The sequence below is a fragment of the Oncorhynchus mykiss genome, chromosome 10, assembly GCF_057628025.1.
Source record: "Oncorhynchus mykiss isolate SJ-2025 chromosome 10, ASM5762802v1, whole genome shotgun sequence".
Taxonomy (NCBI): domain Eukaryota; kingdom Metazoa; phylum Chordata; class Actinopteri; order Salmoniformes; family Salmonidae; genus Oncorhynchus; species Oncorhynchus mykiss.
In genome coordinates this window covers 60008102-60035598 of record NC_143031.1, presented here as the reverse complement: position 1 = coordinate 60035598, position 27497 = coordinate 60008102, and the positions used below count along the sequence as shown (strand labels likewise).

Below are 27497 nucleotides of genomic sequence, written 5' to 3'. Positions count from 1 at the left end.
TTCTTCCAAAGTTTCCTTTTTATTTTAATCAAATCAACAGTAAACACAAGGGATAATTGTATTAACGCAGACATATTCTCACAATAGCGATAATGGGTGATTTTGATGATTGGGATTATCTTCAGGTCGGGTTTCATTGTTGGCCCTTCCTTCATTAACTCCATATTGAAATTCAATCCACTAAAAAGGTTTACTCTATACACACACTCAATGTATTTTCAAACGTGCTCTACATCATATTTTACTATGGGCTATAACCAAACAAACAAAGTCTACTTACGCATCCATTCCTGTACAATAGGTTTAACATTACGTTAAAGAGCATCTAGGATTAAACTAATATAATTTCATTTGAATGATAGAGCACTTTTCTCTTTGATGTGATGACTTCACATAACAACAGCTGATGGCTGGATCCTAATATGCATATGCTATAGACAAATTTCACTGGAAAAATGGTTTGTCCTGGTCTTAAAGTCTGTGCATTGCAGCAGACAGCAGCAGGAAAACCAGGGTCATTCCAAAAGAGGAGAACACACTGTTTACCACTGGAGACATGGATGAGCTGAGAACTGTGGATATAAAAATGGGATTCCCGTTAAAACACTTGAAACACATGTACAATTTATAATCATCATCACTATCTGAACACGAGTTGCCTGGGTGAGTTTAAGACAAAGGTGATGGAAAAGAACACTAGACATTAGTCCTTTCTGCCGTAATTGGTGTAAATGGTGACGTTTATTTAGGTTCAACTCTGTCCCTGTCTGACTTGTTATGTGTTGCTCTGAATAGAGTGACATTGTGCCACCTTATGTCAAGTGCATGGTATAGAGAAGTGACGCAGAATGAAGATGGGCAGCTATGATTGTGGTCAAATGTTGAGCGTGACATGTCAGAAATATCAGTAGGTGATGTGTTGAACTGACCGTTGACAACGATGGAGCTGGCATTGACACGGATATTTAAATTCCCGTTGTTGACTTCATCCACCAGAACCTTTTTCACCATATCAGCAGTGGGTGCAATCCCGTTACCAGTAAGTCCAAACTCCATTCTGCAGCTTGTGATGATGGAACCACGTCTGTGAATGCAAAACAAGGAACAAAGCTAAGGTAAAAAAAGTGGTACAGTCCCTTAAAAGTCAGAAAAAAACACTGGCTGAAGTAAATTGGAAAAATGACAATTTGTACATCTATTAGAAGAACACCCAGATCATTATTGAACTCAGACTGCCACTCACTTGAAACTCAACACAACAAGCTGAATGAAACTTCTAAAGACTTTGCGATAGACTGGCTCAATCTGAAAAGCAAACAGAGATGGTATGAAGACTTCAGGATCAAGACAGAAATCACAGACCTTAGAAGGTTCATAGCTGGGAAATTTGAAATCAACTAACGTTACAAACTCTATTTGCTGCTTGATTGCAAAAAATTACCTTACCTCGTTTTTTATAGTAGTAGCCCGATCCCGGAAAGCTTGTGAGGCGTTGTTTGAGAGAGTTTCGGTAAAGGTCTCATCTGAACTGAACTCTAGAAGCAAAACATTTGGGGCTGCGGTGGTCGTCGGGGCAACGGCAGCTGTAGTTGTTGTTGGTGCACGGGTGGTAGTTGTGGGAGCAGCTGTGGTAGTTAATGGGGCAGCTGTGGTTGTTGTGGGAGCTGCTGTCGTTGGATTAGCTAGGACTGAAAAACAAATCAATACATTCATATAATGAATCAACATCTGTATTTAATTTGAATGTATACCATTTCTAACATCTTGTGCATAATCTTTTTCTTTGTAGATACAAATTCCTTGCGGATTACCACACACAGTTTTGCAGCACAGTAGTGCATAATTGTATGTGTTGATGTGCCGTAGTCAGGGCTGCGCACAGGCCTTTCAGGGCAGACGTCCCAAATGTAATTTGTTTTTGTTTTTGCAACATCACACTCACTCATCATAGGAGGCATTTAGGACGTCTCCTAATGCGGATGGCTAAAATATCCTAATGACTATTTTGTATTGTTTTAGTGAGTATTTGTATTGTGGCTGTGTAATTGTCCCCTGTAAATAAACAAATACAATTAATGTTGCTGTGATCATTATAAAAATTCAGAAAACAAAACATATTTTAAATAGGTTTAAAGATTAAATTCTTGTTAAACCAACCACAGTGTCATATTTATAAAATGCTTTTCAGGGAAAGCATACCTAGCCCAGAACATACCTAGCCCAGAACAGTAACCAGCCAAGCAGAAGCCTTACAAAACTCAGAAATAGAGATAAAATGAATCCCTTACCTTTGATGATCTTCATATTGTGTTAATCAGAAGACATTAATTTACTCAATAAATGTTCCTTTTGTTCGATGAAGTCTCTTTATATCCAAAACACTTGTTAGCGCCGTTTTCTTCAGTAATCCACAGGCTCAAACTCAGTCAAAACAATCAGACAAAAAAATCCAAACTGTAGCCGTAAAGTTTATAGAAACATGTCAAACATTGTTTATATTCAACCATCAAGTTGTTTTTTAGCCTAAAAGATCTATAATATTTCAACCGGACAATAACGTCGCCTATATACAGTGCCTTGCGAAAGTATTCGGCCCCCTTGAACTTTGCGACCTTTTGCCACATTTCAGGCTTCAAACATAAAGATATAAAACTGTATTTTTTTGTGAAGAATCAACAACAAGTGGGACACAATCATGAAGTGGAACGACATTTATTGAATATTTCAAACTTTTTTAACAAATCAAAAACTGAAAAATTGGGCGTGCAAAATTATTCAGCCCCTTTACTTTCAGTGCAGCAAACTCTCTCCAGAAGTTCAGTGAGGATCTCTGAATGATCCAATGTTGACCTAAATGACTAATGATGATAAATACAATCCACCTGTGTGTAATCAAGTCTCCATATAAATGCACCTGCACTGTGATAGTCTCAGAGGTCCGTTAAAAGCGCAGAGAGCATCATGAAGAACAAGGAACACACCAGGCATGTCCGAGATACTGTTGTGAAGAAGTTGAAAGACGGATTTGGATACAAAAATATTTCCCAAGCTTTAAACATCCCAAGGAGCACTGTGCAAGTGATAATATTGAAATGGGAGGAGTATCAGACCAATGCAAATCTACCAAGACCTGGCCCTCCCTCTAAACTTTCAGCTCATACAAGGAGAAGACTGATCAGAGATGCAGCCAAGAGGCCCATGATCACTCTGGATTAACTGCAGAGATCTACAGCTGAGGTGGGAGACTCTGTCCATAGGACAACAATCAGTCGTATATTGCACAAATCTGGCCTTTATGGAAGAGTGGCAAGAAGAAAGGCATTTCTTAAAGATATCCATAAAAAGTGTCGTTTAAAGTTTGCCACAAGCCACCTGGGAGACACACAAAACATTTGGAAGAAGGTGCTCTGGTCAGATGAAACCAAAATTTAACTTTTTGGCAACAATGCAAGACGTAAAAGCAACACAGCTCATCACCTTGAACACACCATCCCCACTGTCAAACATGGTGGTGGCAGCATCATGGTTTGGGCCTGCTTTTCTTCAGCAGGGACAGGGAAGATGGTTAAAATTGATGGGAAGATGGATGGAGCCAAATACAGGACCATTCTGGAAGAAAACCTGATGGAGTCTGCAAAAGACCTGAGACTGGGACGGAGATTTGTCTTCCAACAAGACAATGATCCAAAACATAAAGCAAAATCTACAATGGAATGGTTCAAAAATAAACATATCCAGGTGTTAGATTGGCCAAGTCAAAGCCCAGACCTGAATCCAATCGAGAATATGTGGAAAGAACTGAAAACTGCTGTTCACAAATGCTCTCCATCCAACCTCACTGAGCTCGAGCTGTTTTGCAAGGAGGAATGGGAAAAAATGTCAGTCTCTCGATGTGCAAAACTGATAGAGACATACCCCAAGCGACTTACAGCTGTAATCGCAGCAAAAGGTGGCGCTACAAAGTATTAACTTAAGGGGGCTGAATAATTTTGCACGCCCAATTTTTCAGTTTTTGATTTGTTAAAAAAGTTTGAAATATCCAATAAATGTCGTTCCACTTCATGATTGTGTCCCACTTGTTGTTGATTCTTCACAAAAAAATACAGTTTTATATCTTTATGTTTGAAGCCTGAAATGTGGCAAAAGGTCGCAAAGCTCAAGGGGGCCGAATACTAAGGCACTGTACATATGTATTCAGACCCTTTGCTATGAGACTATAAATTTAGCTCAGGTGCATCCTGTTTCCATTGATCATCCTTGAGATGTTTATATCACTTTTATGTTTGAAGCCTGAAATGTGGCAAAAGGTCGCAAAGTTCAAGGGGGCCGAATACTTTCGCAAGGCACTGTAAAAGGTAAGCAAGAAATGTACATGCGCCTGAAAAAACTCTGCGTCGCGTTAGGGTCCTCTCGTTCAGATTGGTCTTACCCCTCATTTATAAGAATACAAGCCTGAAACGATTTCTAAAGACTGTTGACATCTAGTGTAAGGCATAGAAACTGCAAATGGAGTCCTAAGTCAATGGATACTGTAATGGCATTGAATAGAAAACTGCAAAACCAAATAAATTCATTAAAAATCCTACAATGTGACTTTCTGGATTTTTTTTCTAATTTTGTCTGTCATAGTTGAAGTTTACCTATGTTGAAAATTACAGGCCTCTCATCTTTTTAAGTGGGAGAACTTGCACAATTGGTGGCTGACTAAATACTTTTTTGCCCCACTGTATATGCATATCATATCTTCTGGGCCTCAGTAGCAGGCCGTTAAATGTGGGCATGCTTTTCATTCAAAATTCCGAATGCTGCTCCCTACCCTAGAGAGGTTAAAGGGAAAAAAGGATTCTGCCAGTCCGTGGTGAGTAATTGCAGTTATTTATGGTCATAAGAGATGGTAGCAGCAACATTATGAACAAAATAAATAAAATAAGTTACAAACAAAGCAAAGAAACAAACATAAAAACACAACTGTTTAGGAATACGTAAAACGTCAGCCTTGTTCTCCGGCATCATCTTGATTTGAATGCACTACGGTTCTTTGAGGGCTCAACACTAAGTTAAGGACCATGGGACTGAACACCTCCCTCTGCAACTGGATCAAAGACTTCCTGACGGGCCGTCCCCAGGTGGTAGGGTAGGTAACAACACATTCGCCACTCTATCCCTCAACACGGGGGCCCCTCAGGGGTGCGTGCTCAGTCCCCTCCTGTACTCACTGTTAACTCATGACAGCACAGCAAGGCAAGACTACAACACCATCATTAAGTTTGCTGATAACACAACAGTGGTAGGCCTGATCAGCGACAATGATAAGGCAGTCTACAGGGAGGAGGTCAGAGACCAGAGATCCTGGCGGGTTGCATCACTGCCTGGTATTGCAACTGCTCGGCCTCCATCTGCAAGGCACTACAGAGGATAGCGCGTATGGCCTAGTACATCACTGGGGCAAATCTTCCTACCATCCAGGACTTCTATACCAGAAGGTGTCAAAGGAAGACCCTAAAAATTGTCAACGACTCCAGCCACCCTAGTCATAGACTGTTCTCTCTGCAACCACACAGCAAGCGGTACCAGAGCACCAAGTCTAGGTCCAAGAGGCTCCTAAATAGGTTCTACCAAGCCATAAGACTCCTGAACAGCTAATCAAATGGCTACCCAGACTATTAGCATTGAACCCACACCTGGACCATAGCTGCTATTCTCTGTTATTATCTAAAACTCTACCTAAATTACCTTAACACCGGTGCCCCTGCACATTGTCTCTGTACCGGATTTGAATTTGATATTCCACGGATAAGGGCAGTGTCAAGGCACTCCACGATGTGTCGTGCTTAAGAACAGCCAATAGCCGTGGAATATTAGCCATATACCACACCCTCCCGTGCCTTATTGCTTATTAAATGTATAATGTTGAAGTGTGCAAGAACTGACCAGTAATATTGAAATTGGCTGAGATGTTGATACTCAAACTTCCATTGGTGATCGCAGCCTTCAGAATAGTAGCCACTGCATCAGCAAAAGGTGTGGTCGCATTAGCAGTTGTGTTAACGGCAGCAAACTCCAGCTGGGCGTCTGTGATGATGGAACCCCTCCTGGGATGACAAAACAAGGCATAGACCGAATATTTTATTTTTATTATTAGTTTGGTGGTTGTTGATAGCAGTAAACTGTTGTACTAGCTATTTAAAACTGTTTAATGGTAATATTGATTTAGAAATAAATTACACTACGTATACAAAAGGTTTATAAATGTTACTGACTTTGTATACTGAGTGTTACTGACCTGAAACCCAACACAATCATTCTTATGAAGTTTGGGAAATGTGCCTTAAACAGAGGCTCAAGCTGAAAAACAAAAATTATAAAGAGTGATTCAGTGACATGTGAGACAGTAAATACTGATATGAATATGAAAATATTGTTCTATTTGCTCAAAACAAATCCCAGAGCAACATTTCTCCATTATCCATAATAGCTAGCATTGACTAAACAACATTCCTCTAATTAATGGGCAACTCATCCGCCTGGTAGAGGATATTTTTCAAGAAATTCTAAAAATGTAAAACAATATTTCAATAACTTCATTATTCTAAAATGCTGTTTTAGAGGTTAATCTTAACAACATTTTACAGTCTTGTGATTTCCCATGTTATGCACAATTGGTAATGTTATCTGTGATAAATGATATTCTGTTTTAGCAAACTTTCACTTCCTGCTATGAATGTTTGAATGTGTGTTTAAAAAATGCAGGAGTCTTATAATGAAATCCACATGATCATTTCACTAAAAGTAATTTGTTGAGATTATCAAAATGTGCCAAACAAAATTGAAATTTAATTTGAAATTGATTGTCAAAGCAAGCTCAATGGCCCAGATGAGCTGCCTTTAATTTAAATCATTACTGTGGATACCTGGTCCTTTCCTATTGCATGGTAAACGAGGATCTTACCGCTTTAATTGTCTTCATTACCAGACTCTGGAACAAAGGTGAAGAGGTATTTGTCAGAGCAGGACTGAAAACATCATCTGATCTGAATACCAGCTTCAAAACAAATGCTGGCGAGGGTGTTGTAGTTGGAGCTGCTGTGGTTGTAGTGGGGGCAGCTGTGGTTGCAGTGTTGGCAGCTGTGGTTGTTGTGGGGGCAGCTGTGGCTGTTTTGGGGACAGCTGTGGTTGCAGTGTTGGCAGCTGTGGTTGTGGTTTTGGCAGCTGTGGTTGTGGTTTTGGCAGCTGTGGTTGTGGTTTTGGCAGCTGTGGTTGTAGTGTTGGCAGCTGTGGTTGTAGTGTTGGCAGTTGTGGTTGTAGTGTTGGCAGCTGTGGTTGTGGTTTTGGCAGCTGTGGTTGTGGTTTTGGCAGCTGTAGTTGTAGTGTTGGCAGCTGTGGTTGTAGTGTTGGCAGTTGTGGTTGTAGTGTTGACAGCTGTGGTTGTTGTGGGGACAGCTGTGGTTGTTTTAGGGACAGCTGTGGTTGTCGTTGTTGCATTTCCAGTTGTGGTGGGAGATGCTGCGGACGGAGTCGGTTTTACTGAAAAACAGTGAATGCATTTATTTAATGAATCAACTTCTGTATTACATTTTCGTGTACACCTTCTCGTGCATAATATTTTCTCAGTAGAACACTAATTTCTTGCTGATTACAACACACATTGTTGCAGCATAGTGTTGCAATCTTGTGGTGCTTTCGCAAAGTATTCAGACCCAATGACTTTTTCCCGATTTTTTTACATTTCAGCCTTATTCTAAAATGGATAACATAGTTTTCCCCCCACCATCAATCTACACACAATACCACATAATGACGAAGTAAAAACATGTTCTTAAAAATGTTTGCAAATGTATTAAAAAATAAAAAATTGAAATATCACATTTACAGAGGTATTCAGACCCTTACTCAGTACTTTGTTGAAGCACCTCAGGCAGAAACTACAGCCTCGCTGCTTCTTGGATATGACGCTACAAGCTTGGAACACCTGTATTTGGGGAGTTTCTCCCATTCTTCTCTGCAGATCCTCTAATGCTCTGTAAGGTTAGATGGTGAGCTTTGCTCTACAGCTATTTTCAGGTCTCCCAGAGATGTTCGATCGGGTTCAAGGCCGGGCTCTGGCTGGGCCACTCAAGTACATACAGAGACTTGTCCCGAAGCCACTCCTGCATTGTCTTGGCTTTGTGCTAAGGGTCGTTGTCCTGTTGGAGGGTGAACCTTCGTCCCAGTGTGAGGTCCTGAGTGCTCTGGACAAGGTTTTCATCAAGGATCTCTCTCTAGTTTGCGGCGTTAAACTTTCTGTCGATCCTGACTAGTCTTCCATTCCCTGTCGCTGAAAAACATCCCCACAGCATGATACTGCCACCACCTTGCTTCACCTAAGGGATGGTGCCAGGTTTCCTCCCGACTTGACGCTTGGCATTCAGGCTCCAATGCCATCATTCAGTTTGCTGATGATACAACAGTGGTAGGCCTGATCACCGACAACGATGAGACAGCCTATAGGGAGGAGGTCAGAGACCTGACCGTGTTGTGCAATGACACAACCTCTCCCTCAACGTGATCAACACAAAGGAGATGATTATGGACGACAGGAATAGGAGGACCGAGCCCGCCACCATTCTCATCGACGGGGCAGTAGTGTAAGCTGGTATAGAGCTTCAAGTTCCTTGATGTCCACATCACCAACAAACTAACATGGTCCAAGAACACCAAGACAGTCGTGCAGAGGGCACGACAAAACCTATTCCCCCTCAGGAGACTGACAAGATTTGGTATGGGTCCTCAGATTCTCAAAAGGTTTAACAGCTGCACCATTGAGAGCATCCTGACGGGTTGCATCACTGCCTAGTATGGCAACTGCTCGGCCTCCATCCGCAAGGCATTACAGAGGATAGTGCGTATGGCCCAGTACATCACTGTGGCCAAGCTTCCTGCCATCCAGGACCTCTATACCAGGCGGTGTCAAAGGAATACCCTAAAAATTGTCAAAGACTCCAGCCACCCTAGTCATAGACGGTTCTCTTTGCTACCGCATGGCAAGCGTTATGGAGCGCCAAGTCTAGATCCAAGAGGCTCCTAAAAAGCTTCTACCCCCAAGCCATAAGACTCCTGAACAGCAAATCTAATGGCTACCCAGACTGCTAGCATTGCCCCCACCCCTGGAACAATGCTTCTATTCTCTGTTATTATCTATAACTCTACCTACATTTACATATTACCTCAACACTGGTGCCCCTGCACATTGACCCTGTACCGGCGCCTTACAGCATTTCACTGTATGGCGCATGTGACAAATGCAATTTGATTTGAATTTGATATACCACAGATAAGGGCAGTGTCAAGGCACTCCACGATGCGTTGTTCTTAAGAACAGCCCTTAGCCGTGGTATATTAGCCATATACCACACCCCCTCGTGCCTTATTGCTTAAATGTATAATGTTGAAGTGTGCACGAACTGACCAGTAATATTGAAATTGGTTGAGATGTTGATACTCAAACTTCCATTGGTGATCGCAGCCTTCAGAGTAGTAGCCACAGCATCAGCAAAAGGTGTGGTCGCATTAGCAGTTGTGTTAGCGGCAGCAAACTCCAGCTGGGTGTCTGTGATGATGGAACCACTCCTGGGATGACAAAACAAGGCATAGACCGAATATTTTATTTTTTATAATTAGTTTGATGTTTGTTGATAGCAGTAAACTGTTGTACTAGCTATTTAAAACTGTTTAATGGTAATATTGATTTATAAATAAATTACACTACGTATACAAAAGGTTTATAAATGTTACTGACTTTGTATACTGAGTGTTACAGCTTACTGACCTGAAACCCACCACAATCATTCTGATGAAGTTTGGGAAATGTGTCTTAAACAGAGGCTCAAGCTGAAAAACAAAAATGATAAAGAGTGATTCAGTGACATGTGAGACAGTAAATACTGATATGAATTTGAAAATATTGTTCTATTTGCCCAAAACAAATCCCAGAGCAACATTTCTCCATTATCCATAATAGCTAGCATTGACTAAACAACATTCCTCTAATTAATAGGCAACTCATCCGCCTGGTAGAGGATATTTTTCAAGAAATTCTAAAAATATAAAACAATATTTCAATAACTTCATTATTCTAAAATGCTGTTTTAGAGGTTAAACAACATTTTACAGTCTTGTGATTTCCCATGTTATGCACAATTGGTAATGTTATCTGTGATAAATGATATTCTGTTTTAGCAAACTTTCACTTCCTGGTATAAATGTTTGAATGTGTGTTTAAAAAATACAGGAGTCCTATGATGAAATCCACATGATCATTTCACTAAAAGTAATTTGTTGAGATTATCAAAATATGCCAAACAAAATTGAAATTTAATTTGAAATTGGTTGTCAAAGCAAGCTCAATGGCCCAGATGAGCTGCCTTTAATTTAAATCATTACTGTGGATACCTGGTACTTTCCTATTGCATGGTAAACGAGGATCTTACCGCTTTAATTGTCTTCGTTACCAGACTCTGGAACAAAGGTGAAGAGGTATTTGTCAGAGCAGGACTGAAAACATCATCTGATCTGAATACCAGCTTCAAAACAAATGCTGGCGAGGGTGTTGTAGTTGGAGCGGCTGTGGTTGTAGTGGGGGCAGCTGTGGTTGTTTTGGGGACAGCTGTGGTTGCAGTGTTGGCAGCTGTGGTTGTAGTGGGGGCAGCTGTGGTGATATTGTTGGCAGCTGTGGTGATATTGTTGGCAGCTGTTGTTGTGGTTTTGGCAGATGTATATGTAGTGTTGGCAGCTGTGGCTGTTTTGGGGACAGCTGTGGTTGTAGTGTTGGCAGCTGTGGTTGTGGTTTTGACAGCTGTGGTTGTTGTGGGTACAGGTGTGGTTGTTTTTTTTGCATTTCCAGTTGTGGTGGGAGATGCTGCGGATGGAGTCGGTTTTACTGAAAAACAGTGAATGCATGTATTTAATGAATCAACATCTGTAATACATTTTCGTGTACACCATCTCGTGCATAATATTTTCTTAGTAGAACACTAATTTCTTGCTGATTACAACACACATTGTTGCAGCATAGTGTTGCAATCTTGTGGTGCTTTCGGAATGTATTCTGACCCCTTGACTTTTTCCCGATTTTGTTACATTTCAGCCTTATTCTAAAATGGATTACATAGTTTTCCCCCCACCATCAATCTACACACAATACCCCAAAATGACAAAGTAAAAACATGTTCTTAAAAATGTTTGCAAATGTATAAAAATAATAATAATTGAAATATCACATTTACAGAGGTATTCAGACCCTTACACAGTACTTTGTTGAAGCACCTCAGGCAGAAACTACAGCCTCGCTTCTTCTTGGATATGACGCTACAAGCTTGGAACACCTGTATTTGGGGAGTTTCTCCCATTCTTCTCTGCAGATCCTCTAATGCCTGTAAGGTTAGATGGGGAGCTTTGCTCTACAGCTATTTTCAGGTCTCCCAGAGATGTTCGATCGGGTTCAAGACCGGGCTCTGGCTGGGCCACTCAAGGACATACGGAGAATTGTCCCGAAGTCACTCCTGCATTGTCTTGGCTTTGTGCTAAGGTTCGTTGTCCTGTTGGAGGGTGCACCTTCGTCCCAGTGTGAGGTCCTGAGTGCTCTGGACAAGGTTTTCATCAAGGATCTCTCTCTAGTTTGCGGCGTTAAACTTTCTGTCAATCCTGACTAGTCTTCCAGTCCCTGTCGCTGAAAAACATCTCCACAGCATGATGCTGCCACCACCTTGCTTCACCTTAATAATGGTGTTAGGTTTCCTCCCGACGTGACGCTTGGCGTTCAGGCTCCAATGCCATCATTCAGTTTGCTGATGATACAACAGTGGTAGGCCTGATCACAGACAACGATGTGACAGCCTATAGGGAGGAGGTCAGAGACCTGACCGTGTTTTGCAATGACACAAGCTCTCCCTCATCGTGATCAAGACAAAGGACATGATTATGGACGACAGGAATAGGAGGACCGAGCCCGCTCCCATTCTCATCGACGGGGCAGTAGTGTAAGCTGGTATAGAGCTTCAAGTTCCTTGGTGTCCACATCACCAACAAACTAACATGGTCCAAGAACACCAAGACAGTCGTGAAGAGGGCACGACAAAACCTATTCCCCCTCAGGAGACTGACAAGATTTGGTATGGGTCCTCAGATCCTCAAAAGGTTTAACAGCTGCACCATTGAGAGCATCCTGACGGGTTGCATCACTGCCTGGTATGGCAACGGCTCTGCCTCCATCCGAAAGGCATTACAGAGGATAATGCGAACAGCCCAGTACATCACTGGGGCCAAGCTTCCTGCCATCCAGGACCTCTATACCAGGTTGTGTCAAAGGAATACCCTAAAAATTGTCAAAGACTCCAGCCACCCTAGTCATAGACGGTTCTCTTTGCTACCGCATGGCAAGCGGTATGGAGCGCCAAGTCTAGATCCAAGAGGCTCCTAAATAGCTTCTACCCCCAAGCCATAAGACTCCTGAACAGCAAATCTAATGGCTACCCAGACTTCTACCATTGCCCCCACCCCTGGAACAATGCTTCTATTCTCTGTTATTGTCTATAACTCTACCCACATTTACATATTACCTCAACACCGGTGCCCCTGCACATTGACCCTGTACCGGCGCCTTACAACATTTCACTGTATGGCGCATGTGACAAATGCAATTAGATTTTATTTTGATATACCACAGATAAGGGCAGTGTCAAGGCACTCCACGATCCATCGTGCTTAAGAACAGCCCTTAGCCGTGGTATATTAGCCATATACCACACCCCCTTGTGCCTTATTGCTTAAATGTATAGTGTTAAAGTGTGCAAGAACTGACCAGTAATCTCGAAAATGGCTGAGATGTTGATACTCAAACTTCCATTGGTGATCGCAGCCTTCAGAGTAGTAGCCACAGCATCAGCAAAAGGTGTGGTCGCATTAGCAGTTGTGTTAACGGCAGCAAACTCCAGCTGGGTGTCTGTGATGATGGAACCACTCCTGGGATGACAAAACAAGGCATAGACCGAATATTTTATTTTTTATAATTAGTTTGATGGTTGTTGATAGCAGTAAACTGTTGTACTAGCTATTTAAAACTGTTTAATGGTAATATTGATTTAGACATAAATTACACTACGTATACAAAAGGTTTATAAATGTTACTGACTTTGTATACTGAGTGTTACAGCTTACTGACCTGAAACCCAACACAATCATTCTTATGAAGTTTGGGAAATGTGTCTTAAACAGAGGCTCAAGCTGAAAAACAAAAATGATAAAGAGTGATTCAGTGACATGTGAGACAGTAAATACTGATATGAATTTGAAAATATTGTTCTATTTGCCCAAAACAAATCCCAGAGCAACATTTCTCCATTATCTATAATAGCTAGCATTGACTAAACAACATTCCTCTAATTAATAGGCAACTCATCCGCCTGGTAGAGGATATTTTTCAAGAAATTCTAAAAATATAAAACAATATTTCAATAACTTCATTATTCTAAAATGCTGTTTTAGAGGTTAATCTTAACAACATTTTACAGTCTTGGTAATGTTATCTGTGATAAATGATATTCTGTTTTAGCAAACTTTCACTTCCTGGTATAAATGTTTGAATGTGTGTTTAAGAAATACAGGAGTCCTATGATGAAATCCACATGATCATTTCACTAAAAGTAATTTGTTGAGATTATCAAAATATGCCAAACAAAATTGAAATTTAATTTGAAATTGGTTGTCAAAGCAAGCTCAATGGCCCAGATGAGCTGCCTTTAATTTAAATCATTACTGTGGATACCTGGTACTTTCCTATTGCATGGTAAACGAGAATCTTACCGCTTGAATTGTCTTCGTTACAAGACTCTGGAACAAAGGTGAAGAGGTATTTGTCAGAGCAGGACTGAAAACCTCATCTGAGCTGAATACCAGGTCCAAAACAATTGGGGGCGAGGGCGTTGTAGTTGGAGCGGCTGTGGTTGTTGTGGGGGCAGCTGTGGCTGTTGTGGGGACAGCTGTGGTTGTAGTGTTGGCAAATGTGGTGATATTGTTGGCATATGTGGATGTAGTGTTGGCAGCTGTGGCTGTTGTGGGGACAGCTGTGGTTGTAGTGTTGGCAGATCTGGTGATATTGTTTGCAGCTGTGATTGTGGTGTTGGCAGCTGTGGCTGTTGTCGTTGCATTTTCAGTTGTTGTGGGAGCTGCTGGGGATGCAGTAGGTTCTACTGAAAAACAGTGAATGCATTTATATAATGAACCAATATCTGTATTACATTTTCGTGTAATAATCTCGTGCATAATATTTTTTCAGTAGAAAACTAATTTCTTGCTGATGACAACACACATTGGTGCAGCATAGTGTTGCAATCTTATGGTGCTTCTGGAAAGTATTCAGACCCCTTGACTTTTTCCAGATTTTGTTACATTTCAGCCTTTGTCTAAAATGGATTACATAGTTTTCCCCACACGATTTATCTACACACAACACCCCATAATGACGAAGTAAAAACATGTTCTTAAAAATGTTTGCAAATGTATTAAAAATAAAATACAAAAATATCACATTTACAGAAGTATTCAGACCCTTACACAGTACTTTGTTGAAGCACCTCAGGCAGAAACTACAGCCTCGCGTCTTCTTGGATATGACGCTACAAGCTTGGAACACCTGTATTTGGGGAGTTTCTCCCATTCTTCTCTGCAGATCCTCTAAAGCCCTGTCAGGTTAGATGGGGACCTTCGCTCTACAGCTATTTTCAGGTTTCCCAGAGATGTTCGATCGGGTTCAAGACCGGGCTCTGGCGGGGCCACTCAAGGACATACAGAGACTTGTCCTGAAGCCACTCCTGCATTGTCTTAGCTTTTTGCTTTGGGTCGTTTTCCTGTTGGAGGGTGAACCTTCGTCCCAGTGTGAGGTCCTGAGTGCTCTGGAGAAGGTTTTCATCAAGGATCTCTCTCTAGTTTGAGGCATTAATCTTTCTGTCGATCCTGACTAGTCTTCCAGTCCCTGCAACTGAAAAATATCCCCACAGCATGATGCTGCCACCACTTGCTTCACCTAAGGGATGGTGCCAGGTTTCCTCCCGACTTGACGCTTGGCATTCAGGCTCCAATACCATCATTCAGTTTGCTGATGATACAACAGTGGTAGGCCTGATAGCCGACAACGATGAGACAGCCTATAAGGAGGAGGTCAGAGACCTGACCGTGTTGTGCAATGACTCAACCTCTCCCTCAATGTGATCAAGACAAAGGAGATGATTATGGATGACAGGAATAGGAGGACCGAGCCCTCCCCCATTCTCATCGACGGGGCTGTAGTGGAGCAGGTTGAGAGCTTCAAGTTCCTTGGTGTCCACATCAGCAACAAACTAACATGGTCCAAGCACACCAAGACAGTCGTGAAGAGGGCGCAACAAAACCTATTCCCCCTCAGGAGACTGACAAGATTTGGTATGGGTGCTCAGATCCTCAAAATTTTTAACAGCTGCACCATTGAGAGCATCCTGACGGGTTGCATCACTGCCTGGTATTGCAACTGCTCGGCCTCCATCCGCAAGACACTACAGAGGATAGTGCGTACGACCCAGTACATCGCTGGGGCCATGCTTCCTGCCATCCAGGACCTATATACTAGGCAATGTCAGAGGAAAGACCAAAAAAATGTCAAAGACTCCAGTACTTCATAGACTGTTCTCTCTACTACCGCATGGCAAGCAGTCTAGGACCAATAGGCTCCTTAACAGATTCTACCCCCAATCCATAAGACTGCTGAACAATTAATCAAGTGGCCACCCGGACTATTTATATTGACACTGATTTAATGTTGTCATAATTTACATCAACGGGGAAATTGACCCTGTCAGTACGTAACTCACTCGTAGCAGGCCTACCAATGGTCAGAGAAGGATAATGTCCCTCATTAGCCCTGCAGGGTCTCAGGTCATCAGCTTGGTTTTCTGGGAGAGGAGGAGGAGGAGATGGCGAGCCAGTGCTCTCACTAGATGAACTGTGACTATTCTCGTGGAGAGGAAGAGGAGCAAGGCCACTGCCATTGCTGTCATTGCTGGCAGTGAGGTATCTGTTGGGATTGGGGGGGCTGCTATCGAAAGCTGCTGCAGAAGTACTAGCTTCTTCCACATGCAATGGTGTTGCGTCAGTCGAGGACGAGGTGGCTTCGCTGACTGGTCTGAATGATCTTCGATAGTTTGGTACGAGCTTAATCAGATAATACTTTTTCTTGGGATTTTTGTGCACCACTTGGTCTCGCCTTTTGTTTATCCATCTCACTCTCCGTATCCGAGTCCGACCTGCTGATCCAATTTACTTAAAAAAAAACTTGATAGCCAATTAAGTGAGGAGGCCGGGGCTGAGCAAGAGGCCAATTAGATGCATGGCAATGATAGGCCTATTGTCTCTGATGCACCTACTACCCATGTAGATTATTGAAAAACACAACTTCCTACGTATAAAATAAAAAGGTTTATGAATTACTTTTTGTAGGGTTACTTTCAAAATGATTTACAGCAGAACGGCAGAGTTATGTCTTAAGTGTAAAACTAATAATTACTCAATATCCCTGCTTTCTGGGGATGCTATGAAGTCCAACAATTATGGGCGGAGCTAGAAAGTTGACTATCAGAAGTATTACATTGTAAACGTACTTTTAATCTGTTTGTCTACATATTTCAAGACAGGGCATATGGGGATATAGTGAGATACCCAATGGGCTGGACGATTCTCTTCTCATCACTCATTTTGTCACGTTCTGACCTTAGTTATTTTGTTATGTCTTTGTTTTAGTATGGTCAGGGCGTGAGTTGGGTGGGCGGTCTATGTTATTTTTCTATGATCTGGTATTTCTGTGTTTGGCCTGGTATGGTTCTCAATCAGAGGCAGCTGTGTATCGTTGTCCCTGATTGAGAACCATACTTCGGCAGCCTGTTTTCACCCTTGAGTTATGGATGATTGTTTTCTGTTGAGTGTTTGTATCTGCACCAGACAGAATTGTTTCTGGTTTCGTTCGCTCACTTTGTTGTTTTTGTTCTGTGTTCATTTACTTTATTAAAACGATGGACACTTACGACGTTGCACATTGGTCCTCACCTCATTCCAACGACGATCGTTACACATTTCAAGAAAACGTTAGACTAAAAACTTGGAAATCAATCAATCCGCCATCATTAACACAATGTAAAATCAAATGATTAGTATTAAAATATTGAAAAAGCATGGTTGACAGAGGAAAAACAAATCTGTGCAATTTAAGGCCATGTGGCTAACAATAATGCAGGCACTAGGGATGGGGGTGTGAGCATACACGTCTGGGCTGATGAAATGTAGTCATTGTTTGTGTGCTTATGTAAGTTGTTTTTCGTATGTATACATTTGTATCTGGAGTGAAACAAGCTGTATGAAACCAAAAAATATTTATTTATAAAAGAAAATAGACATAGATGACGGGCGCATGGGCCCGGCCTTGCAGGGGATGCGGGAGTGTCCGGTCTGCTAGTGGTTAGGGCTAGGGCTGTGAGTGACATCTGCAGAATGGTTGAGACTAGAAAGACAATTCACATTTGGGATCGTTCAGCAGAAGCTCTCGATGAACGCAAGATTACAGCTGACCATGTGAAATGAACTCTTTACAGCGAGAACAAGGCCTTTCTTCCATAGAAAAGCATTCCCTACATCCCTTACATATCCATGACGCCCCGTGGACTCGATTGAGCTAGCTAACTGTCTTTTCACAAAATCCATTCTGACTGTATAGGGATTGCCTGTGTTAAGGTTCAGCTTCTGTGGAAATAGGAGGTGACTTAATTCATTCTCGACATGGTCCTTCATTCTCTCCCTGAGGTTACACAAAAATACTGTCTTCCATCGTCTGTAGAACAGTCAATTCTTAACGTAAAGACTCAAATTCGGTACATTTTTAAAAGGTGTCCCCAGGAAGTCATACATTCAATATCAGCTTCCTGTGATTATAGGAAGTGAGTTAATTGGGGGTCATTGGAACAGTTTTGAGGGGTTAAAAAGGTTGAACCTTTCCAAATCACCAGCATATGACAATTTAAGTCAATCAGCCCGAAAAAATTTACAGTGGGGCAAAAAATAACACAATAAACAAACTGCCTTGTTAGAATTAATTCTGAAGAGAATATCAGTCAAATATTTTGAGAAGAACTTGAAACTTTAAACTGCCTGTCTGTCGGGGTATTTGGTATTTGGAATTTTATTAGGATCCCCTTTAGCTGTTGCAAGAGTAGCAGCTACTCTTCCTGGGGTCGACACAAAACATGAAACATAATAAAGAATGACATAATGCAGAACATCATTAGACAAGAACAGCTCAAGGACAGAACTACGTAAAAAAAAAATGAAGGCACACGTAGCCTACATATCAATGCATACACACAAACTATCTAGGACAAATAAGGGAGAGGCGTTGTGCCCGCGAGGTGTTGCTTTGTCTGTTTTTTGAAACCAGATTTGATGTATATTTGAGCAATACGAGATGGAAGGAAGTTCCATGCACGTTTCCTTGAATTTGTTCTAGATTTGGGGACTGTGAAAAGAACCCTGGTGGCATGTCTGGTGGGTTAAGTGTGTGTGTGTCAGAGCTGTGTGTAAGTTGACTATGCAAAAAAAATCTCAACATATTCATGTTTCTTATCAAAAGAAGAAGTGATGCAGTCAGTCTCTCCTCAACTCTTAGCCTAGAGAGACTGGTGTGCATAGTACTTATAACAGCCCTCTGATTACAATAAAAAGCAGCTGTAGCCTGTAGAACTTGCTTTTTCGAGTACGGTGTCAAAAAAGCAGAGAATCTCTTTATTACGGCCATCTTTACAACCATTCTATCTACAGTTGAAGTCGGAAGTTTACATATACACAATTTGGAGTCATTTTGCAACCACTCCACAAATTTCTTGTTACCAACTAACGTTTTGGCAAGTCGGTTAGGACATCAACTTTGTGCATGACACAAGTCATTTTTCCAACAATTGTTTACAGACAAATTATTTCACTTATAATTCAAAGTATCACAATTCCAGTGGGTGAGAAGTTTACATGCACAAAGTTGACTGTGCCCCTTACAGCTTGGAAAATACTATAAAATTATTTCATGGCTTTAGAAGCTTCTTATAGGCTAATTTACATAATTTGAGTCAATTGGAGGAGTACCTGTGGATGTATTTCAAGGCCTACCTTCAAACTCAGTGCCTCTTTGCTTGACATCAATGTGAAATTCAAAAGAAATCAGCCAAGACCAATTCTGGTTCATCCTTGGAAGCAATTTCCAAACGCCTAAAGGTACCATGTTCATCTGTACAAACAATAGTATGCAAGTATAAACACCATGGGACCACGCAGCCGTCATACCGCTCAGGAAGGAGATGCGTTCTGTCTCCTAGAGATGAATGCACACTGTTGTGAAAAGTGAAAATCCATCCCAGAACAACAGCAACAAACCTTGTGAACATGCTGGAGGAAACAAGTACAAATGTATCTATATCCACAGTAAAACAAGTCCTATATCAACATAGCCTGAAATGCCACTAAGCAAGGAAGATGCAACTGCTCCAAAACCGCTATAAAAAAGACAGACTACGGTATGCAACTGCACATGGGGACAAAGATCATACTATTTGGAGAAATGTCCTCTGGTCTGATGAAACAAAAATAGCACTGTTTGGCCATAATGACCATTGTTATGTTTGGAGGAAAAAGGGGAGGCTTACAAGCCGAATAACACCATTCCAACCATGAAGCACAGGGGTGGCAGCATCATGTTGTGGGGTTGCTTTGCTGCAGGAGGGACTGGTGCACTTCACAAAATAGATGGCATCATGAGGCTGGAAAATTACGTGGATATATTGAAGCAACACCTCAAGACATTAGTCAGGAAGTTAAAGCTTGGTCGCAAATGGGTCTTCCAAATGGACAATGACCACAAGCATACTTCCAAAGTTGTGGCAAAATGGCTTAACGACAACAAAGTCAATGTACAGTCGTGGCCAAAAGTTTTGAGAATGACACAAATATACATTTTCACAAAGTCTGCTGCAGCAGTTTGAATGATGGCAATTTGCGTATACTCCAGAATGTTATGAAGAGTGATCGGATGAATTGCAATTCATTGCAAAGTCCCTCTTTGCCATGCAAATGAACTGAATCCCCAAAAAACATTTCCACTGATTTCAGCCCTGCCACAAAAGAACCAGCTGACATCATGTCAGTGATTCTCTCGTTAACACAGGTGTGAGTGTTGACGAGGACAAGGCTGGAAATCACTCTGTCATGCTGATTGAGTTCAAATAACAGAATGGAAGCTTTAAAAGGAGGGTGGTGCTTGGAAACATTGTTCTTCCTCTGTCAACCATGGTTACCTGCAAGGAAACAGGTGACGTCATCATTGCTTTGAGCAAAAAGGGCTTCACATGCAAGGAATTTGCTGCCAGTAAGATTGCACCTAAATCAACCAATTATCAGATCATCAAGAACTTCAAGGAGAGCGGTTCAATTGTTGTGAAGAAGGCTTCAGGGTGCCTAAGAAAGTCCAGCAAGAGCCAAGACCATCTCCTAAAGTTGATTCAGCTGCGGGATCGGGGCTGAGAGCTTGCTCAGGAATAGCAGCATGCAGGTGTGAGTGCATCTGCATGCACAGTGAGGCGAAGACTTTTGGAGGATGGCCTGGTATCAAGAAGGGCAGCAAAGAAGCCACTTCTCTCCAGGAAAACATCAGGGACAGACTAATATTCTGCAAAATGTACAGGGATTGGACTGCTGAGGACTGGGGTAAAGTACTTTTCTCTGATGAATCCCCTTTCCGATTGTTTGGGGCATCCGGAAAAAAGCTTGTCTGGAGAAGACAAGGTGAGCACTACCATCAGTCCTGTGTCATGCCAATAGTAAAGCATCCTGAGACCATTCATGTGTGGGGTTGCTTCTCAGCCAAGGGAGTGGGCTCACTCACAATTTTGCCCAAGAACACTGCCATGAATAAAGAATGGTACCAACACATCCTCCGAGAGCAACTTCTACCACTGAAGCAGCAAACTTTGTGAAAATGTATATTTGTGTCATTCTCAAAACTTTCTGCCACGACTGTATTGGAGTGGCCATCACAAAGCCCTGACCTCAATCCTATAGAAAATGTGTGTGCAGAACTTAAAAAGCGTGTGCGAGCAAGGAGGCCTACATGACTCAGTTTCACCAGCTCTGTCAGGAGGAATGGGCCAAAATTCACCCAACGTATTTTGGGAAGCTTGTGGAAGGCTACCCGAAACGTTTAACCCAAGTTAAACAATTTAAAGTCAATGCTATCAAATACTAATTTAGTGTATGTAAACTTCTGACCCACTGGGAATGTGATGAAATAAATAAAAGCTGAAATAAATCATTCTCTCTACTAGTATTCTGACATTCTTAAAATGAAGTGGTGATCCTAACTGACCAATTGTTTTTATTAGGATAAAATGTAAGGAATTGTGAAAAACTGAGTTTAAATGTATTTGGCTAAGGTGTATGTAAACGTCTGACTTCAACTGTATATGTTTTGACCATGACAGTTTACATTCTATGATAACGTCAAGTAATTTAGTCTCCTCAACTTGTTCAACAGCCACAACATTCATTAGCAGATTCAGCTGAGGTCTAGCACCTAACGAATGATTTGTACCAAATACAATGCTCTTAGTTTTAGAGATGTTCAGGACCAGTTTATTACTGGCCACCCATTCCAAAACAGACTACAACTAGGGTAGGGGGCACTATTTTCACCTCCGGATGAAAAGTGTGCCCAAAGTAAACTGCCTGCTACTCAGGCCCAGAAGCTAGGATATGCCTAATTAGTAGATTTGGATAGAAAACACTCCAAAGTTTCTTAAACTGTTAAAAAAATGTCTGTGAGTATAACAGAATTGAAATGGTAGGCAAAAACCTGATAATTATTTTTTATGTTTGTAGTTTTCCATTGACTGCCTATACAGATTCCAATGACTTAGGACTCAAATTGCACTTCATATGGCTTCCACTAGATGCCAACAGACATTAGAAATTGTTTCAGGCTTGTATTCTGAAAATTGAGGGACTAAGCCCACTCTGAATGAGTGGACACCACAGTGTCCCAGAGGTTTTTCATGCGTGCGACCGAGAGCGCGCCTTTCTTTTATATTGACAAATCTTTTGTCCGGTTGAAATATTATTGATTATTATGACTAAAAACAACCCGAGGATTGATTATAAACATCGTTTGACATGTTTCTACGAACTTTACTGATACTTTTCGGATTTTTCATCTGCCTGTTGTGACTGCCTTTGAGCCTGTGGAATACTGAACAATACTGAACGTGCGAACAAAAAGAGGGACTTTATCGAACAAAACAAACATTTATTGAGTAAATGGGAGTCTTGTGAGTGCAACCATGTGAAGATCATCAAAGGTAAGTGATTAATTTTATCGTTATTTCTGACTTGTGTAACGCCTCTACTTGTGATGTCCTTGTGATACTGTAATTCTTGTTCTTTGTTGATATGAACCCGCAACCAGTCAAAATCTATTGAGCAGTCAGTACTGTTAATAAATGGAAAGCACAATGTTCAGGGCCATACAGTTTGTCCATTGTACAGTATACAGCCTACAATGCACTGTACCACAGTATCCATTCTCAGACTTTCTCCTTCCCACGTTCAACAACCTGTGTGCTCTCTGAAATGGCTTATATTGGTTGTGTCGCATGATTTGAAACAGGTTAAATCAATTTTGAGTGGTTGTGTTCAATCAATGACATACAGTGGGGCAAGAAAGTATTTAGTCAGCCACCAATTGTGCAAGTTCTCCCACTTAAAAATATGAGAGAGGCCTATAATTTGTATCATATGTAAAATGTTTTCTGTAAGTCTTCACAAGGTCTTCACACACTGTTGCTGGTATTTTGGCCCATTCCTCCATGCAGATCTCCTTTAGAGCAGTGATGTTTTGGGGCTGTTGCTGGGCAACATGGACTTTCAACTGCCTCCAAAGATTTTCTATGGGGTTGAGATCTGGAGACTGGCTAGGCCACTCGAGGATCTTGAAATGCTTCTTACGAAGCCACTCCTTCGTTGCCCAGGCGGTGTGTTTGGGATCATTGTCATGCTGAAAGACCCAGCCACGTTTCATCTTCAATGCCCTTGCTGATGGAAGGAGGTTTTCACTAAAAATCTCACGATACATGGCCCCATTCATTCTTCCCTTTACACGGATCAGTCGTCCTGGTCCCTTTGCAGAAAAACAGCCCCAAAGCATTATGTTTCCACCCCCATGCTTCACAGTAGTTATGGTATTCTTTGGATGCAACTCAGCATTCTTTGTCCTCCAAACACGACGAGTTGAGGTTCTATTTTGGTTTCATCTGACCATATGACATTCTCCCAATCTTCTTCTGGATCATCCAAATGCTCTCTAGCAAACTTCAGACAGGCCTGGACATGTACTGGCTTAAGCAGGGGGACACGTCTGGCACTGCAGGATTTGAGTCCCTGGCAGCGTAGTGTGTTACTGATGGTAGGCTTTGTTACTTTGGTCCCAGCTCTCTGCAGGTCATTCACTAGGTCCCCCTGTGTGGTTCTGGCATTTTTGCAAGTAAATTCATAAAAAATCCTACAATGTGATTTTCTGGATATATTTTTTTCTCATTTTGTCTGTCATAGTTGAAGTGTACCTATGATGAAAATTACAGGCCTCTCTTGCACAATTGGTGGCTGACTAAATACTTTTTTGCCCCACTGTATGTTCCCTATTTGTATTTGATTGTGGCCACTTGTGTTTACCAGTATGGATGACATGTGCATTAGAGCGCAGAATGTGTTTTGAGAATGAGAATGTGTTTAGAGCTTTGGTAAAAAAGTCTAAGTGAGATCTGGAAATTGTGTTTTACCATGTGAAATGGTTTAAGGTATTGACAACAGTCTGCATAATTAGCTCAATGAGTCCAGGCAACTGAGAACTTTGTTCAGCCAATGGGTTTTAGTTTTTTAGCAATTGAGAAAAACTGTAATGTCAGTGGCAGGTCACTTGTAAAAATAGAAAAGAGTTTGACATTAGAGAAGATTCCATTGAATAGAACCCTTTGAGTTCTATTAGATAGATAGCGCTGAATCCACAATATGGCAGAGGTTGAAAAAATATCTGAGAGAGAGAGAGAGATAATAGAGAGAGAACGAGAACAGCTATAACAACCAAAAGACATGTCTGTCTGTGAGTCTGTCTGTGAGTGGATATGTCTGCCTGCCTGGCAGTCTGTCAGTCGGTCAGTCTGTCTATCTGTCTGTCCTGGGAGGAGGGTGAGAGAAGGGGTAGAGTGAGGGAGGGGAGAGGGGAGTGAGAGAGCATAGAGAGTGAGAGAGAAAGGACAAAGAGGGTGAAGGGGATGAAAGAAGGGGGAGGGAGAGAGAAGAGAAGGAGGGGGATAACTATGAGGTAGAGAGTTAGAGAGATAGAGAGAGGGAGAGGAGGGATTATAGAAGAGAGTGTGAGAGAGAACTGAGAGAACAGAGAGAGAACAGATATGAAAACCGACAGACATGTCTGCCTGTCTATCTGCTTGATATATGTCTGTCTGTCTGTCTTGTTTGTTTACACTTTGCAGCATTATTACTAACTTTTTTGCTTTCAATACAATGTATTGACTTATGCAGCATACAACATGTCACACCCTGATCTATTTCACCTGTCTTGTGCTTGTCTCCACCCCCCAGAAGGTGTCTCCCATTTTCCCCCATTATCTCCACATTTTCTGGTGGTCTGTTGCAGGTTCGTCTTGTCTTGTCAAGTCTTACCAGCATGTTTTCCCGTTTTCCAGTATCTCTAGTTTCTCTTTTCTAGTCCTCCCAGTTTTGACCATTCTGCCTGCCCTGACCCTGAGCCTGCCTGACGTCCTGTACCTGTCGGAATCTGACCTAGTTATGAATTACGAATCTCTGCCTGTCCTCAACCTGCCCTTTGCCTGCCCCGTGTTATTATAAATTATCTGAGAGCTGAACCATCCACCTCCTGTGTCTGCATCTGGGTCATATCCTGAGTTGTGATAGTATGAACTGGCAATGACTGACCCAGCAGACTCAGACCAGCTCCACAACGCTGTCTCCGTCCAAGGAGTTGCCATTGGTGGACACGAGGAAGTACTTCAAGATCTTATGGAAAGAACGCAGACCTTGGTGGAATGTCACGACCACGCTTTCATCACATTGCTGGAGCAATTCCATAGGTTATCTACTAAGCAGCAAGCCACAACAGTAATCCCCCCGACTGTCAGTTACCCCTCTACCAACAGCACTTCTCCCCAATATACCCCGGCTTCCCGAGAACCCCGCTTACCTCCTCCGGAGCACTACGCTGGAGATCCAGCCGGGTGTATCTCTCCTAATGTTCTCTCATCTTTGAGCTGCAGCCCTCTTTGTTTCCCTCGGTTCGCTCAAGGAAAGCGTACATGATAATGCTGATATCTGGGAGGGCTCTCACCTGGGCAGTGGTGGTGTGGGAGCAACAATCCACCGTTTGCCTCAGTCTGGAGGAGTTTGTGGCGGAGGTTAGAAAGGTGTTTGATTCTCCATTGTCCAGGAGAGAGGCTGATCGTCAGCTACTGCAACTGAGTCAAGACTCCCGTAGTGCGGCAGACTACGAAGTAGATTTTCGCACTTTGGCCACCGAGAGTGCCTGTAACCCGGAAGCTCTGTTCGACACGTTCATGCATGGATTATTGGAGGTGGTTAAAGACGTGCTTTCAGCCGGGGAGCCTCCCATGGATCTCAACTCGCTCATAGCATTGACCATACGGATTGATGGGCGGCTACGGGAACGTAGGAGGGAGAGGAAATCTGCTCCCGGTCACACTCGCTCATCCACAGCACCCACCTCGCCTCCAAGGAATCCCGGAAGATCCCGGGAGAAGCCGATGTCACCCGCGATCCCTCGGAAATCACAGAGGGCTCTCGACTCACTTCCTCTGTAGCCCAAACAACTGGGCACGGCCAGACCTCCTCCTGCTGAATGCTTAACGAGAAGTTCCCCAAGAACACAGTGGCCTACATCATTCTTAAATGGAAGAAGTTTGGAACCACCAAGACTCCTCCTAGAGCTGGCTGCCCAGCCTAACAGTAATCGGGGGAGAAGGGCCTTGGTCAGGGAGGTGACCAAGAACCCAATGTTAGCTCTGAGAGAGCTCCATAGTTCCTCTGTGGAGATGTGAGAACCTTCCAGAAGGACAAACATCTCTGTAGCACTCCACCTTTCAGGCCTTTATAGTACAGTGGCCAGACGGAAGCCGCTAATCAGGAAAAGGTCCACAACAGCCCACTTGGAGTATGCCACAAGGCACCTTAAAGACTCTCAGAACATGAGAAACAAGATTATCTAGTCTGTTAAAACCAAGACTGAACTCTGTGGCCTGAATGCCAAGCTTCACGTCTGGAGGGAACCTGGCACCATCCCTACGGTGAATTATGGTGGTGGCCGCATCTTGTTGTGGGGATGTTTTTCATTGGCAGGGACTGGGAGGCTAATCAGGATTGAGGGAAAGAAGAACGGAGCAAAGTACATAGAGATAGAGATACATGTTGAAAACCTACTCTAGAGCTCTCAGGACCTCAGAGTGGGGCGATAGTTCACCTTCCAACAGGACTGTGATATTTCAGTTTTATTTTGAACAAAATCGCAATAAAATATACAGTAATTCACCAGTAACAACTATTTAATTGACATTGACAGGGATTGGCAATAACAATATTGATGACACAGTAACTTTCAACACCATCAACTTGTTTTGATGTCATTGCCGTCACACAGGAGACAGAGGAGATGCATTACATGGCTCCTCAAGAGAGGAGTAAATAACAGGAGAAACTTACCAGGAACAACTGCATAGAAGCAGAGAACTGCTGTCAAAATCTTCCAATACATGTCACCTTTTAATGCTACCGCTACCTGGAAACACCTACAAATGAGTAGAGAACAAATTGAAGAGTTGGAAGCAAATTATCAAATAAAATATTATAGGACCAGACAATTAAAAGGAAGATTTGTGGAATTTGATCAATGAAATAACCAGCCAATATTGTATTTTAAATGTAGTTTTAAAAAAAAATGTTATCGATGTTGGCTAATTTAACAATCTAGGTGATTTGAAAGTGTAAAATCAATCAACACATGCATCGGTAGTCAGAAGTGTTCATATGCTTGACTGCCTATAGTCAAACCAAAGAGCAGACCAACTCTCATGCATTCAGGTGTGTGAGAAGAGACTATTAATGTTCAATCAAAGAACAGATATCATGACATCCATCACTCACCTTTAGAAATATAACTATGTTTACCACGTAGAGGAGTCCTGTTACTTTCTTTCCACAATAGAATGATAATGAATTGACTGATTTCTAGATGTAGAATTATCTGCCTCGCAGCCAAATAACAACTAACTTGGGAGTGTAGATGTGGGAGCATTTAAGGAGAGGAAGTAATT

At 42.1% G+C, this 27497-nt stretch overlaps 1 protein-coding gene across 3 annotated transcripts; it reads right to left on the bottom strand.

Moving 5' to 3' along the window:
• On the bottom strand, positions 1–27497 carry LOC110534375 (uncharacterized). Of its 3 annotated transcripts, none has more exons than XM_036933482.2 (15): positions 27328–27497; positions 26887–26972; positions 13837–14222; positions 13196–13257; positions 12836–12996; positions 10467–10915; positions 9806–9867; positions 9446–9606; positions 6950–7524; positions 6284–6345; positions 5932–6092; positions 1447–1688; positions 1244–1305; positions 930–1084; positions 1–572 (listed from the first exon to the last, which is right to left on the bottom strand). In XM_036933482.2, the coding sequence occupies exons 2-15, from the start codon at positions 26936–26938 to the stop codon at positions 472–474; spliced, it is 2691 nt and encodes an 896-aa protein (XP_036789377.2). In that variant the 5' UTR covers positions 26939–26972; positions 27328–27497; the 3' UTR covers positions 1–471. The 3 variants fall into 3 exon arrangements, with proteins under 3 accessions (XP_036789377.2, XP_036789379.2, XP_090043367.1); XM_036933484.2 differs by having other exon boundaries at positions 13837–14219; positions 27328–27461; XM_090187241.1 differs by lacking the exons at positions 5932–6092; positions 6284–6345; positions 6950–7524.